This window comes from Salvelinus sp. IW2-2015, linkage group LG20, assembly GCF_002910315.2.
Source record: "Salvelinus sp. IW2-2015 linkage group LG20, ASM291031v2, whole genome shotgun sequence".
Lineage (NCBI taxonomy): Eukaryota > Metazoa > Chordata > Actinopteri > Salmoniformes > Salmonidae > Salvelinus > Salvelinus sp. IW2-2015.
Genome location: NC_036860.1, coordinates 10,524,137 through 10,541,913, shown reverse-complemented (window position 1 = coordinate 10,541,913; position 17,777 = coordinate 10,524,137). Strand labels below are relative to the sequence as shown.

Here is a 17,777-nt window from a genome sequence, read left to right as displayed (position 1 = left end):
CTCTCGATTGTGCATCTGTAAAAGTTTGTGAGTGTTTTCGGTGACAAGCCAAATTTCTTCAGCCTCCTGAAGGCTGTTGCGCCTTCTTCACCACGCTGTCTGTGTGGGTGGACAATTTCAGTTTGTCCGTGATGTACACCGAGGAACTTAAAACTTTCCACCTTCTCCACTACTGTCCGGTCAATGTGGATAGGGGGGTGTTCCCTCTGCTGTTTCCTGAGGTCCACGATCATCTCCTTTGTTTTGTTGACGTTGAGTGTGAGGTTATTTTCCTGACACCACACTCCGAGGGCCCTCACCTCCTCCCTGTAGGCCGTCTTGTCTTGTTGGTAGTCAAGCCTACCACTGTGGTGTCGTCTGCAAACTTGATGATTGAGTTGGAGGCGTGCATGGCCACGCAGTCTATGGTGAACAGGGAGGTACAGAGGAGGGCTGAGAATGTCCTTGTGGGGCCCAGTGTTGAGGATCAGCGGGGTGGAGATGTTGTTTCCTACCCTCACCACCTGGGGGCAGTCCAGAACCTATTTGCACAGTTTGGCGGTTGAGACCCAGGGTCTTGAGTTTAATGACGAGTTGGAGGGTACTATGGTGTTAAATGCTGAGCTGTAATCGATGAACAGCATTCTTATATAGGTATTCCTCTTGTCCAGATGGGTTATGGCAGTGTGCAGTGTGATTGCGATTGCGTCGTCTGTGGACCTATTTGGGCAGTAAGCAAATTGGAGTGGGTCTAGGGTGTCAGGTAGGGTGGAGGTGATATGATCCTTGACTAGTCTCAAAGCACTTCATGATGACAGAAGTGAGTGCTACGAGGCGATAGTCATTTAGCTCAGTTACCTTAGCTTTCTTGGGAACAGGAACAATGGTGGCCCTCTTGAAGCATGTGGGAACAGCAGACTGGGATAGCAATTGATTGAATATGCCCTTAAACACACCAGTTTGTGGCACCAGCCCATAATTTGGTCAGACCCAAATCACAAGTCATTCTCTTATAAAGTAATTCATAGTGCTTTATGAAGAAGTATAATATATAGACGACTGAGGAATTCAAGAAATAAGTGGTTTCATCTAACACGTCCAAGCAGGAACGCATGTTTCACGATATTTTGATGTGCAACATAATCCAATGATTGCCATGTATTTTGGGTTCACAATTAGACTATAGTTGCTATATTTTACTGTCAAAATAGGACTCCAGAATTTACTGATTTATTTTTGTTCAATAGAGATGAAATACTTAATTATTTATGTATGTACAGTGCATTCAGAAAGAATTCAGACCCCTTCACTTTTCCCACATTTTGTTATGGTACAGCCTTATTCTAAATGAATGAAATTATCATATCATTTTTTGTCATCAATCTATACACAGTACCCCTAATGACAAAGCGAAAACAGTCTTTTAGGATTCTTTGCAAATGTATTCAAAATAAAATACTTTACATACAAGTATTCAGACCCTTTACTATGAGACTCGAAATTGAGCTCAGATGCATCCTGTTTCCATTGATCATTCTTAAGATATTTCTACAACTTGATTGGAGTCCACCTGTGGTAAATTCAAGTGATTGGGCATGATATGGAAAGGCACACACCTGTGTGGAAAGGTCCCCAAATTGACAGTGCATGTCAGAGCAAAAACCAAGCCATAAGGTRGAAGGAATTGTCCGTTGACCTCGAGACAGGAGTGTTAAAGCACAGATCTGGGTAAGGGTACCTAAAAATGTCTGCAGCATTGAAGGTCCCTAAGAACACAGTTGCCCCCATCATTCTTAAATGGAAGTAGTTTGGAACCACCAAGACTCTTCCTAGAGCTGGCTGCCCTTCCAAACTGGGCAATCGAGGGAGAAGGGCCTTGGTCAGGATGAATATGTATGAACTTTCCAATTTGTAAGTCGCTCTGGATAAGAGCGTCTGCTAAATGACTTATATGTAATGTAATGTCAGGGAGGTGACCAAGAACCCGATGGTCACTCTGACAGAGCTCCAGAGATCCTCTGTGGATATGGGAGAACTTTTCATAAGGACAACCATCTCCACCAATCAGGCCATTATTTTAGAGTGGCCAGACGGAATCCACTCTGCAGTAAAAAGGCACATGACAGCCGCTTGGAGTTTACCAAAAGGCACCTAAAGGACTCTCAGACCATGAGAAACAAGAGTCTCTGGTCTGATGAAACCAAGATGGAACACTTTGGCCTGAAAGCCAAGCATCACGTCTTGAGGACATCTGGCACCATCCCTACGGTGAAACATGGTGGTGGCGGCGTCATGCTGTGGGGATGTTTTTCCAGAGSCAGGGATTGGGAAACTAGTGAGGATCGAGGGAAAGATGAACGGAGCGAAGTACTGAGAGATCCTTAATGAAAACCTMCTCCAAAGTGCTCAGGAAACTCAGACTGGGGCAAATGTTCAACTTCCAACAGGAGAAAGAACKTAAGCACACAGCCAAGACAATGCAGGAGTGGCTTCGGAAKAAGTCTCTGAAAATCCTTGAGAGGCCCTGCCAGAGCCCGGACTTGAACCCAATCGAACATCTCTGGAGAGGCCTGAAAATAGCTGTGCAGCAACGCTCCCCATCCAACCTGACAGAGCTTGAGGTGATCTGCAGAGAAGAATGGGAGAATCTCCCCAAGTCAGGTGTGCCAAGCTTGTAGTGTCATACTCAAGAAGACGCGAGGCAGTAATTACTGCCAAAGGTGCTTCAACAAAACYCTGAGTAAAGCGTCTGAATAATTGAATAAGTCAAGGGGTCTGAATACTTTCCAAATGCACTGCAATTAATTAAGCAGAGTTCCACCCTGKATCTCACTGTTGGCTTGCCTCTGAAACTAAGCAAGGTTGGTCCTGGTCAGRCCRTGGATGYGAGACCAGATGTTGCTGAAAGTGTGTTGTAGGGCCAGTAGGTGGCACTCTTTCCTCCGGTCTAAAATGAAAATATCCCAGTGCAGTTATTGTGGACATTTACTGTGTGGAATGTCGTCTTTCAGATGGGACATGGAACGGGTGTCCTGACTCTCTGAGGTCACTAAAGAACCCATGGCACTTTTTGTAAGAGTAGCGGTGTTAACCCTGGTGTCCTCGCTAAATTCCCAATCTGGCCTTCATGCAATTTAATCATCCCGGGTTTCCAATTGTCTTATTCGTCCCCCCTACTCTCCCATGTAACTCTTCCCCAGGTTGTTTCTGTAAATGAGAATGTGTTCTCAGTCAACTTACCTGGTAAAATAAGGTTGAAATAAAACAAGATTATGTGCACTAACMAATATCATAGGCTATTTAATTTGGGTTTTAACACCTGAAGAACTAAAAACACATGAACGTATTGCTATCACTAAATATAATACCCACTGCTTGTAGCCATGTATTCATCCAACAGTAAATTGAATGTCCTAAAAAAGAACGTTGGAGTTATTAGCTACTACCCATGATCTCCATATCTCAAATATCTTGGTTGTAAAATAGATGCTATTGAGATGAATATTGGAAGTTGAGAAATACATAATTATACCTACAGAAAACTGACCCTCCTCTCTTCGTTGTATGTTTCGAACATTTTGTTTCTCTCTCTCTCTCGAGCGCATGGGGGGAGAGGAGAGTGGCTCATTATATAAAAACATATTTTTGTGTGTGTCAATTTCGATGGGAAACCAATTGTTTGGTGCCCACAAGGATAGTAAACCAAATGTGTGTGTATGTGTGTGTGTGTACGTGCTTTCTCCTGAGTGTCGTTGATTATACATAAGTGTGTGTATGTGTGAGCCTGGCTACAGGTGTGTGGGACCTGTCACCCAGCAGCATGCAGTAAAACTAGCTGTGTCTGGCTCAGAACCTAACCAGGGCTGACAAGGGACGGGGGGGCAAGGCATCAGGGCTGACACACACACACACACACCAGGGGTGGAGACACCATGCAGCTTTAATGAGCTGCCTTTAAAAACCATCACACTCCTCCTGCAGTCAGAGGCCTGACAAGGCATACTGAACACTAACTAGACACACAGCAGTCAGGGAAAGTTGGGCAGAGATGGAAAATGTAAACTGCAGCCTGATCTGGTGTCTATATAGATAGACATGTACACACAGAGGCTCAGCCAAAATATAACAAACTTCACTGCAGAACATTTTCTCTTATTGCCTTGAACTCTCRTAACCCAAGCATACAAAATACATACGATTATTGAGTACTGCATTCCATGCTGGCACTCTAGCACAATGAGCAAGAGAGATCACTTGCTGGCTATCTAGCACAATGACAGAAAMAAATTTACTGCTTTTGAGGAGTGSTGTGAGGACAATCAGAGAGCTGTGACAATGTGTTCTTGAGGGGTGAGAGAGAGCATATGTGTCCTCTCCATCAACAGCCCTGAGGCAAAGCAAACTTCCACGCTGACAACCTCTGTGACACCAGATTCTCTTTAGCTCTCTTAAGGCTCCGTATTGCAGCTGCAAACCCTGGCTGTGTCTGAAAATYTTACTAGCTTTCATATCCTTGCAATGGAGATGAGGATTTAAGGTCCCTCCTCCGGGCCTCCTCCTCCAATGAGCTTTAAGAGGAATTGAGGAAACAAGGATTGGAAAATGTTACTATCAAATCAAATTGTATTTGTCACATGCGCCGAATACAACAGGTATTACAACCTTACAGTGAAATGCTTACTTACAAGCCCTTAAACCAACAATGCAGTTTTAAGAAAAATACCTGAAAAAAAAGAAGAAATAAAAGTAACCAGTAATTAAAGAGCAGCAGTAAAATAACAATAGCGAAYCTATATACAGGGGGTACCGGTACGAGAGTCATATGTGGGGGTACCGGTTAGACGAGGTAATTGAGGTAATATGTACATGTAGGTAGAGTTATTAAAGTGACTATGCATAGATAATAACAGAGAGTAGCAGCAGCGTAAGGAATGTGTGTGTGTGGGGGGCTTCTACAGCTTCTATCCTCAAGCCATAAGTCTCCTAAACATCTAATCAAATGGCTACCCAGAATTTTTGGGTAGCCATTTGATTAGATGTTTAGGAGACTTATGGCTTGAGGATAGAAGCTGTTTAGAAGCCTCTTGGTCCTAGACTTGGCCTGTTTAAAGATCTTACTCTCATCGGCTGTGAAGAGCGGGATCACACAGTCATCCGGAACAGCTGATGCTCTCATGACTGTTTCGGTGTTACTTGCCCTGAGCAAGCATAGACGTTATTTAGCTCGTCTGGTAGGCTCATGTCACTGGCCAGCTCTCGGCTGTGATTCCCTTTGTAGTCTGTAATAGTTTGCAAAATCCTGCCACATACGACGAGCATCGGAGCCGGTGTAGTACYATTGGATCTTAGTCCTGTATTGATGCTTTGCCTGTTTGATGGTTGGAGGGCATAGKGGGATTTCTTATAAACTTCCGAGTTAGAGTCCCGCTCCTTGAAAGCGGCAGCTCTACCCTTTAGCTCAGTGATGATGTTGCCTGTAATCCATGGCTTCTGGTTGGGGTATGTACYTACAGTCACTGTGGGGACGACGTCATCGATGCACTTATTGATGAAGCCAGTGACTGATGTGGTGTACTCCTCAATGCCATCGGAAGAATKCCGGAACATATTTCAGTCTGMGCTAGCAAAACAGGCTAGCTATCATATCCTTGCATTAGTGAAGAGGATTTAAGGTCCCTTCCCCGGGCCGCCTCCTCCAATGAGGAGTGCTTCCTCAACAATGATTGAGGAAGCAAGTAAGAATTTGACAGCTCTCTCCATCCCCCCTCCCCTCTCCCTTGTTCCATTTTCCTCAAGACACTCTTCTCTCTCCCTCTTTCCCTTCCTCCCCCTCCTTCCCTGCCTTTCACACCCTCTCTTCTGACGTTGTTTTCAGCACCTTCAAATATATTATTGTCTTGCTACTCTGTACATCTGCACTCCTTATTTAATTGAATTATATTTACATTTACATTTAAGTCATTTAGCAGACGCTCTTATCCAGAGCGACTTACTATATTGGCGCTAACCTTCCTTTAGTCACGCTTCTGTCTATTTTCTCYCTAAGTAAGAAAAGCTCCATTAAATCATTTTTTATCCTCATTTCTATTTTTTTTCCTGTTCATTGAGAAAGGTGCAAGTGAGTCTTCTCTCTCTATCCATCTCTCTTCTCCACTCTACTTAATGGATGTCCTCCGTAAACACATTTTCAATTCTTCTACGTTTTGGAGATTCCTCCTTCTWTTTCAGCCATATCAGACATCAGGCATGTTGCTCTCTCTTGGAGATCATAGCCTTTGAGAACAGAGTCTTTGCTTAGCCTACAACTGGACTCTTTAGGCCTATTTTACGAAGGCTGACAGACAGTGTGGCTGAAGGTCGATTTATTCACATGCAAATTAATTACTTAAAAATCATACAATGTGATTTTCTGGATTTTTGTTTTAGATTCCGTCTCTCACAGTTGAAGTGTACCTATGATAAAAATTACAGACCTCTACATGCTTTGTAAGTAGGAAAACCTGCAAAATCGGCAGTGTATCAAATATGTGTTCCACCCACTCTATATGTCAACTCACCCTTTGTGTCTCTCACTTGCTGTTTTGCAGCAGCAGTCTTCCAACGACCTTCCGCATTCCCACCACCACCAACTGAAGGCCCCGTCATCTGAACCCAGTTCTCCAAGCTGGGGGTGTTGATGCCAGCAGCCCAGCATAGGGCAACCTGTCATCAGCATCTGGCTCCATGGCTCCAAGGAGCATTCCTTGGAGACAAGGCCTACTCCAAACTATTCAATAACATTCTATATTGCATTTAGTGTCCAGTTTGAAGAAGCACTCATTGCATATGGACTGAGGCCTACACTAATAGAAAAAAGGTTTCCGAAACGGTTTTTGGCTGTCCCCATGGGAGAACCCTTTTTGGTTCCAGGTAGACCCCTTTTTGGTTCCATGTAGAACCTTCTGTGGAACAGGTTCTACCTAGAACTATGGGACAGCCAAATAACCCTTTTATGTTCTAGATCGCACCTTTTGTTCCTAAATGTGAATGTCTACTTGGAAGCACACAGAGATGGTCTATAGTTTGGTAGGTCAGCATTTTGTAGATTCTTGTTATCTCTGAGACGAACAGCTAGGAACCCCCCATTAGCAATTACTAATTAGTCATTAGCAGCCTACTTCCCATGTGACCATAGGCTATTGTATTGCTCGGATAATTGTTAGGGAAACGTAATTAAGCGCCGGACATTTTTAGCTTTCTCAGCCTTTACACACTTCCCTTGAAGGCTATGCATGACATTAATCATGGAAAGGTTTCCTGCCTCTAAGAAATCACGACGTGGGTTCACGGGCACAGCGCAGCAGTAACAAATAGCCATGTACTGTAGCAGGCGGTGTATGTGTTGTGAGGAGATGCGATGCTTCGACGCCCCTGTGCCTGCGTTTGACGGCTCATATTCCAATTTAAGCCGACAAGAATAGGTTACGGTTTGGTAAGGGACCATTTCCCCTGTGCCCCTCTTTGTATTTACAGTCGTGTTAATTTCTTCAACAACTAGATAGCGGGGAGRGGAGAGGCAACAACCATCGGTATTGAATGTTGGTAAGCAGACTCCAGTCCATTGGGCTTTTGACGCGGATTCTCGGGCTGCGCTGCATTGCTCGCGAGTACTGTAATCGCAGCTGAGATATGGACGCTGTTCTGTGAAGCATGCTGTACTGACAAATGATCTCCTCCCGGACAACAAAAACTGAAGTGGTAAGAAAGCTCTTATGTTTGCCAGCCTTACATTTACATCTGATGATAGAATGAATGCATATGTCCTTTATACATAAGAAGCAAAAGTTTCATGGAGGAGTAACGTTATATTGCATTGAGAAATATGGAATCGTGTTGTCTGAAACATTGTATTGCGTTATTGTTGGGGACCTTTTCATTTTTCATTGTCATGATGGAATATTGAGGTGCAGCTTACATTATCATATCTCAAGGGGTATATGATATTATTTTGTAAACTACATATCAATATTCCTCATTAATCACTTATGTGCGGTATCCATAACTTCCAATTTAGGTCAGTGGCCTAATGAATTCATAATAGTCTACTGTATGTGCCAAAGGTTCATTCCTTTGGCACATTCAGAATGCATCAATTTAGCCTTAATGTTGTGGAGAGTAATGACATGTAAATGTAGGCCTACCTTTGTGTACATTAATATTTGATTATGTACATTCATATGTGCCATATCAATATMTGATTTATAAAGTTCCCACATTTTGAATAGTTGAATGTATTAGAACTTTGTCTGCAAGGGATTTTGTGTGATGTCTGGCAGTCCGGCTGAKAMGAACTTTAAATAAGAACGGATTCAGAGAAACTAATTCACATGCATAACAGAAGATTAGAGATACTTTAGCCAAAGTTGGTAACTGCACAGCTATAATAACCCTCATTTGGGTAGAGGGTCCGTGCATCATGTACTAGGACCAAGCTGAATATTGTTTTTCTTCTCCCAGTATTCCTACAATAACACTTCTAGGCTGTGTCCACTGTGGAAAAGGGGTTTCTGACTGTGTAAGCCCTGCTCGCAGCGGCAAGCCTCGTGAGACAGGTTCTTCTATTGCACAAAGGTTAACCATGTGAACGTCAAACCAATGACTAGAGAATATCCATCACTGCACTGAGGAGGAGGAGGAGGAGGAGGAGGAGGAGGGAGGAATCAATAGAGGATAACATCATGAGGCCTTCCTTCGCTCGATAATTCCAAGTTCCCCCATATCACTTACTGGGAGGATAGTCTAATCTAATGCATTCAAATGTTATTCTTGTAGTCAGACAGTGAGTGCACATTGTACACCAGGCCCTGTGGTTCGGCTGTATTTTTACTATACTTTAACAGTTTATACAGTGGTAAATCAGTATCTTATTGCAGGACTCGTAAGTAACTGAGAGAGTTAGTCAATTGGGACCAGCACATTGGTGGCATGGCAGAGCTGCAACATTTGTTTTCGATACTCTCTTGGCCTATATAATGCTAAGTCGTTAGGAAAAAAACGGATGTAACTGAGTAAATAAAGTACTGAGTCTACTCTCGGTCACACACATACACACAGTCGCACACTGTAGTACACACACTATAGTACAGTCACACAGTGTATCAATCCATTCCACTTAGATAATTGGGGTTCTGTATCGTTTGGAATTAGTGGTTGTCAAGTTAATGATGCTATGTTTAGCCTCTCGTCATTTTCTTTATTAGGTTGTGCCCCTCTCCTCCTTATGCATTCAGCAGAACCCTAATAAACCAGACTTCTTCTGATCAACTCAGACAGGGAAACTTACTGTATCACGATGACATGCTGTGACAGGCACCACTAATACGYTTGTTATATGGTCCACTCAGGCCTCCCAGACACTCGGCCATCCCTCACCCTGACTCTGAGAAGACACACAAGAGACACAATCCTTCATATTGAGACGTGCTGCCTTTCGTAATGTGAATTTAAGAGCCGCTCTTAGATTATGTCATTTGTAAAACAGCCTAAGTYGAGTCTGTCTGGTCAGATAGAGCTCATTTCCCAGAAACTGAACGAACAGTACATTATGTTACAGTACATTATGTTACAGTACATTATGCCCCTATGCAACAGGCCAATCTGATTGGATGGGAGCCATGTTYGATATAAAGATGCCAGTTACTGTTTTATGTCTTTTCGGTTATCAGTCTTTTCTTTGACTCAGCTGGTTTTGTAAATGGGTGAATACTCCAGGAGGAATATATGTTTCCATTTTAATGTGCAAGATTTACAATTCTGAAAAAGCACGAATCCATAAAACCAACCTACGACGAATAAGAGCTCTCTTAAGGTTTAGGCCAGGGTTTTCCTAACTTTATATCCCGTCAGATCTGCCTGTTGCGTACAGGCATAATGTACTGTAACTGTTCTCATCGAGCTTTGATTATTTGAATTCGCTGTGTAGGGCAAAAACCTAAACGTGCACCCAGGGAGTCCTCAGGACCGAGTTTGTGAAACCCGCTCTAGGCTACAGTTGTGAAACTGTGAGCGTCCAGTCCAACTCATACACTTTCTCTGGGGTTTTGTGTCAGTGGAGAAACACATTCTATGTGGCCTTTAGAGAGGATTAGTAAGACGATACTGGACTGTGGCATTTACTGCGCCTCAGCCTGCCTCAGACAGCGCTGCTCCAGAGTCTATTACCTGAGTCGGGCACAGTACTGATGGGCCCGGAAACATTACATTGATTGACCCAAAAGGAACTTACACTAAATGGACCAAAGATTACCTACTTACCGTTGCAGATATAGCCTACATCCTACATCCAAACAGACTTAGGCCTAGATTCAATTAGTTCCAGCATTAGGGCTCTATTGAAAAGTTCCCGTGTTAGCGGAGACTGCATTCACGGTCAATGTGCATATGTCGGCCAATCGGAAATGACCTTTACTTTTCTATCGCKACAATCTGGAACGCTTCAACGACACAGATTGAATAGAGCCCTTAACTCGCGGTAACCGACAACTGCATAGCAGTTTTATTGCTTTTCTTTAGCCGATGTTGGAGGTGCAACTGCGTTGGCGCTGTCGAATCGGTGAGCGGCTGCCCTTGTCGTCATTGTCACGAAACCACACCTGTCCTTAAGTCCCACCCGCCGTGTTAGAAGTTCAGAACGAGAAAGTGACACTCATTCAATTAATCAATAAGGGTTTGATATCAGCCTAATCGATTTGTCGATTACAACACACACATTGGTCGAACTTGCATAGGATTTCTACTAATGCAACTCAGTGCATCCAATGGCAATGRCCGCTATAGTCGCCTGGAGCCGCTTGCTGATTGGACAGCTCCAACACAGTTCCACCTCCGACATTGCCTACATAAAACAATAATACTGCTATGCAGTTGTCGGTTATCAAAGGTTAAGGCGCATCTGATTGAATGTAGCCTATAGCCTACATCCAAACAGAGTTGGTGCTGTACGGTAGGTGCTAGAGGCCCAGAGATATTCACTCTGAATCCATTAGAGGCTGACAGTACTTTGCCATCTGAAATAACCATGACCATATATCTTTTGAGCGTCAATCTCCCTAGTTCCACTGAATCAGAGCAGGATTGTGGTAATGCCAAGTCACTCCACGGCAACGTTGAAGTAGGACAAGAGAGAAAAAACATGCCAATCAATGAGAGTTCCATCTTCCATCACAGCACTGGCAGGAAGCACCTTCTCTGTAATCTGTATGCACGGATGACGGCGTCGCTGATCTCTATCCCACTCCTCCTCTACACTACAGCTGTGTTTTGTCATTTTCTGTTCGTCAAGACACAAGTGCCAATTCATTACAATTAGCCCAGTCAGGATCAAAGTMGGTTAAAAATAACACGTGGCACTTGTATGGCTATTAGGATTACTCACACAGAGATGGTTCTGTGTTGCTTCTGCCACACTGATATTAGTGTCATTTGCAATCACTTGTTGTCCTCGTTCCTTTTCTCCATTATTTTCTCCCTGACATTTTTCCTCATTGTCTCTCAGGCCGGCTGGTTGGTGAAGCTGTGACCTATGCAGGGTTGTCTTGGCTAATGGTCCAGGGGCTGTGTACTTCTAGGAGGGTATGCCTGTATCCCACCATGCCGCTGCTGGCAGAATGGCTGCTGTGCCACTCCTTGGTGGCATGCCTGCTGCTGCATAGCCTGGCACTCAGCTCCACCACCGCGGGCCTCCACGGGGCGAACACCGGCTGCTCCGAGAGCTGCTACTGCTCCGAGTCGGCAGACGGCGGGAGGGTGGTGCGCTGCAGCAACATGCGCCTGGCGGAGGTGCCGCATGACCTGCCTAACGACACCCGCCGACTTTACCTGGACGGTAACCTCCTCACCACCATCCCCGCCAACGCCTTTGCGGGGCTTCCTTTGCTCAACGAGCTGGACCTCTCCCACAATGAGCTAACTCAGATGGAACCGGGGGCCTTCCGGGGTCTGGTCCCCTCTCTCAGGAGCCTGGATCTGTCCTCTAACAGACTGACCACCCTGGAGCCAGAGGTCCTGGGGGGCCTGAGGGCCCAGGCCAACCTCACCCACAACCCCTGGCACTGTGACTGCCGCCTCCAGGTGGCTATGCCTCGGCTGGACCTGGAWCCGGRKTCACTGGCTGGCGTGGTGTGCCACACTTCGGAGCCCAAGGACGTRGGCGTAGATACAGGGGTGCCCTTCYTCATGGTGGCGGCCGACCTGGACCTGTGCGCAGGGCTCAAGAGGACCACGGACGTGGCCATGCTGGTGACCATGTTCGGCTGGTTCGCCATGGTCATCTCCTACCTGGTGTATTACGTCAGGCACAACCAGGAAGACGCACGGAGACACCTGGAGTACCTCAAGTCCCTTCCCAGCAAACTGGACAGACCAGAGGAGTCCTCTACACTCAGCACAGTGGTGTGAGAAGTAAAATACCAGACCTGGGTCAAATGCATTTTGTCAAGTACTTTCACATTCTGAAAATGTGCTTGATTGAGCTTAATTGTTGTGCTAGGAGGTAGTTTGCACCTTTGGGACTATTCTATTGTAGTCGGTAAGCTAAATCAAGCGAGCCTGTAGTATTTGAAAGTATTTGACATATATTTACCTAAGTCAGGTGGAGACAAAGGAAATAACAGCCAAACACCTCAAAAGGATCAAAAAAGGAAATGCCCAAACTTGGAAATAGACCGGGATACTAGTGTACTGTACAAGTTTTCAACCTGTTCATCACAAGTAATCCACTGGAAACACAATACCTCACGGTAACATTTTCATTCAAACAAATTCACACTCTTTGATAAATGAAGGCCATTAAATTCAATTTTTTTTCTCACATAGCTGTTTGTTATACGAAACAAGGAATTATTTTACACATTTGTGAATATTCAAAATGTACTTGCCAATCAGTCTCGGTCTTTATGTAAGATACTCTGTATTTGAAAATGATTTAATTCCAACGAGGTATTGAACGTTTGTCAAGTGCATAACTATTTCACAATGGACTGCCGAGGGCACCGTTTTGTTGTTATTCAGGAATGCATGACGTCATAAAATGTCTCCATATTAGTCATAATACTGTGCTTGGCAGTTTAACAGAGACGGCATTGTTRTTCCAGCAGCTGCACTRATTGAATGTTGGATCTTTATTTTCTGGATGACAACCCCATGTAATCGTCAAACCTTTTACCAGAAAGAATAAAATCATGAAATGCTCCTTCATTTTTATTTTGGCCACAATACCATATTTATTCACAGTTGTATTGCATGTAATGTTTAATTTCACACTAAGTCTGCCTGAACATATCACATTTTCATTCATTTTAAGTGAACAATGTGTTGATTATATTGAATCGTGATATTTGACAGACCGTAGTGCACGATGGCAAAACTAGTTTAGAAATATGAAGTGCGCAACTTCAATCAGTGGGTCCAAAAAGTAATTTTATAAGAAAGAGTTCACTGTCTGAAGTCTTATTTCAATTTCCTCCAAGCCTCATGAATTCTTTTGATCTCACTAACAGGTATGTCTTTTAGAATTATTCATCTGCTTTAGGGACAGACTGCACTAAATATGGCTTCTGTCACACACACACACACACACACACAAACATGACTAATGGCCACAAAGCACACGGTAAAACTTCACACCCTCAGGCTGAAATTAAAATGATGGATTTGAGCCTTGCTCAACGTTTGGAAACTGGGCAATGGGATCACCCCTGGCCACATGACGTAGGATGGGAACAAACACAGAATGGTGTTTTCCTGTCCTACTGGAACTATTAAAACCCTGCCCTCTGACCCTGGTACAGTATCTAGCCACAGTCTGTCTGCTTTCTGTCTGTCTTAAGTGCTCATTCGTGGAGGATGGGAAGATGGGGGTAACCTCTCTCTCCCTTGCGTTTGTCTGTCATCCTGAGGTCTTTAATGACCATGGGGACGTATACACCACCAACCTGATGCTGAACCCTGAAGGTCGTTCGCACACACACACACAAATAAATATAGTTAACATAATAGCCTGTTCAATCTTAAAAATGTCAGTCATGAGCCTTACCAGACTCAGATACATTACCCTCATTAGCATGTGTTTATTTGCATGGACAAATGCACTCACTCACATTACCATACATACTGTAATAGGAGAATGTTTGTACATGGGTGCTATTTACGCAATAAGGCATGAGGGGGTTTGGTATATGGCCAATATACCAGGGATAAGGGCTATCCTTAAGCACGACGCAACGCGCCTGGACACAGCCCTTAGCRGTGGTATATTGGCCATATATCACAAACTCCCGAGGAGCCTTATTGCTATTATAAACTGGTTACCAAAGTAATTAAAGCAGTAAAAATAAATGTTTTGTCATACCCGTGGTGTACGGTCTGATATACCACGGCTTTCAGCCAATCAGCATTCAAGGCTCAAACCACCCAGTTTATAAGAGTGTATAGCCTACTGCTGAACATTATCATATTGGTAGTCTAGCCTCTCAGCTGAACATTATTACACACACACACACATTCCCTCTCACTCTCTCTCCTGGATGTAAGGCATGCTTGATAGGTGACATTCAAACAGTGTCCAGGTGTCTGAGAACATCCCTGTCACCACTGTGACTGAAACCAGAGTCATTGCTCTGCTCCTCAGTTACACCCTGTATTAAGTGAGAAGGCTTTCTCTCAGGAGAAGGAAATGCAAATTTCCTACCTTCATTTTTAAATGCTGTGTCCTCTGGGAAATTAAGACATTTCCTGACTGCTTTTGATTGTAAAGTGTAAAGTGGCTCATTGTCTTGTAGTTAGACCTACTGTAGTCAATTGGAAGGTATTGTTGTTTAATAAGAATTGAGGACTCATTTGCATTGTGTTAGGCGAATAGCTCATACTCCTGAAAAGTAGAAGATGGGTATAGGAACACACACACACACACACACACACACACACACACACACTGCTTCTGAGCTCATATCCAACCCTTTCAGAGTTACAAAACTCTCTCCTCCCCAGCTGGTTAATTGCAGGTGAAGGGAACAAGTCCTCTTAGTCCATCTCCCTGAATGAGCTTTGGAGTTTCACTGATTACTTCTGCAATGCAACACTCGCTCCATTGTTTACAAAAGGAAGATAGTACGAAGCAGAGAGAATGACGCTTCGGTTTGCAGCTCCTGATTAGATCTCATAACTTTTGTCCTCTGTCTCCCTCATTTCCTAAATTGCTTTTGTGTTCTGTTTGCTTGATTTCACCTCTGTAAGCAAGTCCACTAATTGCATCTAATTTCAATCTCCAGCTGTGTATGATATTATGTTGCATCAAAGGTTTTAAAATATATATATATAAAAATATATAATTCTCTGAAAGGAACTGTCTCTGTGGGAGTTGTGAAGGGGCTCCATGCTTGATGCAGCATTATCTTATTTCTTCAGATGCATTCCTAAAGCCCCTTGTTATCCCACTGACTAGCTAGCAGCATGAACACCTGCATCCAGTCCGTGTGGTGCAGTCAGTGGGGCGGCAAACCTGTGTGTGTGTGTGTGTGTGTGCGTGCGTGCGTGCGTTTACGCTCTCTCCGTTGGTGTTCTGAGTGGCACTGATTCTGTACGTGCTGTTGTCCGAGATGAACTGTTTGTGTGTATTACCTCAGAGCCTGTACATCATAGGCTTTCATGAATGTCTGTGTATTTGTGGTGTTAATGTCTTTGATGGAACTTGTCTTTGATGGTGTTTGTATTGGGAGATTGCATGTCAAAATACAGCTTGTTCTTTATTTATGATGTGAGCTTCAAGGAATGAGTGTGTGTGATTTAAACTGAAAGTGTGTGTGCGTGCGTGCGTGCATGTGTGTGTGTGTGCGCGCACATGTATGGTGGGTGTGTATGTGTGCCTGTGTGCGTGCGTACCCACCCTCTAAATGGGTAACCTTGCCTGGGGCYGTGTCACCACTGGGAGCTTGGCCGACCGCAGGAGCCAAATCATATCCTGCCACAGTCTCCTGCAGAACAAAACCCACTCCAGCTGGTAAGCGAGGCCACTTTGTCCCCACATCACTAATGCCATGCTTTAGCCTAGATTGATGTTATACTTACATTGTTCCCTAGCCAACGAAGAAGGAGCAAGTCTTGAAAACGGAATCAAGGGTAACACCCAGCCTTGGCTAAGGCCTCCCATAATCTATTCTGTCCACCTACAATTACTGAATGGATGAGCGCTCTGACCTCATCTCTCTCTCCCTCTCTCCCTCTCTCTCTCTCTCTCCCTCTCTCTCTCAGCCTTGCATTTAGACTGAATGTTGTATTTACTGCATGGTAGAGCTGCAGACTCAAGGCTACAGCTCTCAGGTTTTGTGTGTGATGGTATAATGACAGGTCTGTGTAATAATGAGCTTGGTCCACACTTCCCACACACTGTGGTAGCTGCTGTTCTAGTCTGTGGCATTCCATCCTCTTTGATAGATACAGGTAAAATAGCTAAACTAATCAGAAGGGCCAGTGTAGTGTAGGGCTAGCCAGCCACTTAGCAATTCAATTCTAATTTCGCCTGAAGCAGCTGAATATCCTCAAATTGGTAGTAATTTAATTTTGGTTCCGCAAATGATTACAAAATAATAGTTTGTCTACTTGCAGCGTTAGGTTTTTGTGAAAGTGGCATGATTAGTAATAGTAAAGGATGGATTGCCTTTCTTGTAAAAGGTATGGGAAGGGGAATTGAATGAAGGCTGTCACTCACTGCAATTTCCTAGTGAAAAGCATGAACTGACACACACACACACATGTTTGTGAAGGGGCTGACTAACCATGAGTAAGCAGCAAAAAATAAAAACATATATATATATATAGAGAGAGAAAGAAAGTTGCACACTATATGCAACAATTCAATGGGTTAACCTAACCTACTGTGACGGCCTCTCCCCGCTCTGTCTACTGGGTTTTGCTGTGCTTACTTCCTGCAGGACATTGGTGGGCGGAGTAGGAGAGGTGGGCGGAGCTGGGAGAGTCAATCAGTGCTGATGGGACACACCTGCGACAGCTCAGCTGTGGCATAAAGCCACTGTTTTCCCCATTCAGCTAGAGATTCCTCTCTCCATGCATCTCTTTGGTTGTTTAGTTTGTGGTTTTGGCAGTTGACACCTCATTTATAACCGTCATGCCTCATCTGATTATTGTTGTGAGTGCTTACTTTATTTATGGAATAAATTAATTTGTTATTCCTTTACCCAGTGTGTGGTTTCCCATTGTTTGTTACAATCTTGAGCCAGGTTGTAACACTACCTACCTCATTGCAAGAAAACACCACATCAGTGGTATTGTATTAAGAATTGGCAGTGGGTGCCTACCACAATATTAAAACCTTGTTCCATTAATGCTGCATGTATCGTACTTGTTATCCTTGCCAAAATCATGTCAAATGTGCACGTGTGGACTGGCAATGTATTAATGCGTTGCTATTGTTCTCTTCATAGAGTTTACAGTTGATCCAAGTGTTACATTTGTAGAGGGGAGAGCATTTCCCCATCAGGTAATGAGACACAGGCCATTCCGGATAGGGTGTCACACATCCATCCAATCTAATGGAGCATGCTCTGTCTCCACCAACTCCCTGCTTCTCTGGCCTGCTCTGGATCAGGTGTATATCAGGTGTCCGGATGGGCTACTGCAAGGTGGTCCTGCCTGTGTAGAATGACGACTTGAATGATAACTGTATGTGCACTTGATTGTGCTGTATTATACAATGGGTGGGTCTAATCCTGAATGCTGATTGGTTAAAACCGCATTCCAGACAGTGT

General features: G+C 44.1%; 1 protein-coding gene across 1 annotated transcript; it reads left to right on the top strand.

Moving 5' to 3' along the window:
• Window positions 1-7,158: 7,158 nt before the first annotated feature.
• On the top strand, window positions 7,159-13,218 carry LOC111980237 (leucine-rich repeat-containing protein 3B-like). The gene is made up of 2 exons (XM_024010921.1): window positions 7,159-7,716; window positions 11,513-13,218. Exon 2 carries the CDS (start codon window positions 11,560-11,562, stop codon window positions 12,412-12,414), a length of 855 nt encoding a protein of 284 aa, XP_023866689.1. The 5' UTR covers window positions 7,159-7,716; window positions 11,513-11,559; the 3' UTR covers window positions 12,415-13,218.
• Window positions 13,219-17,777: the final 4,559 nt, after the last annotated feature.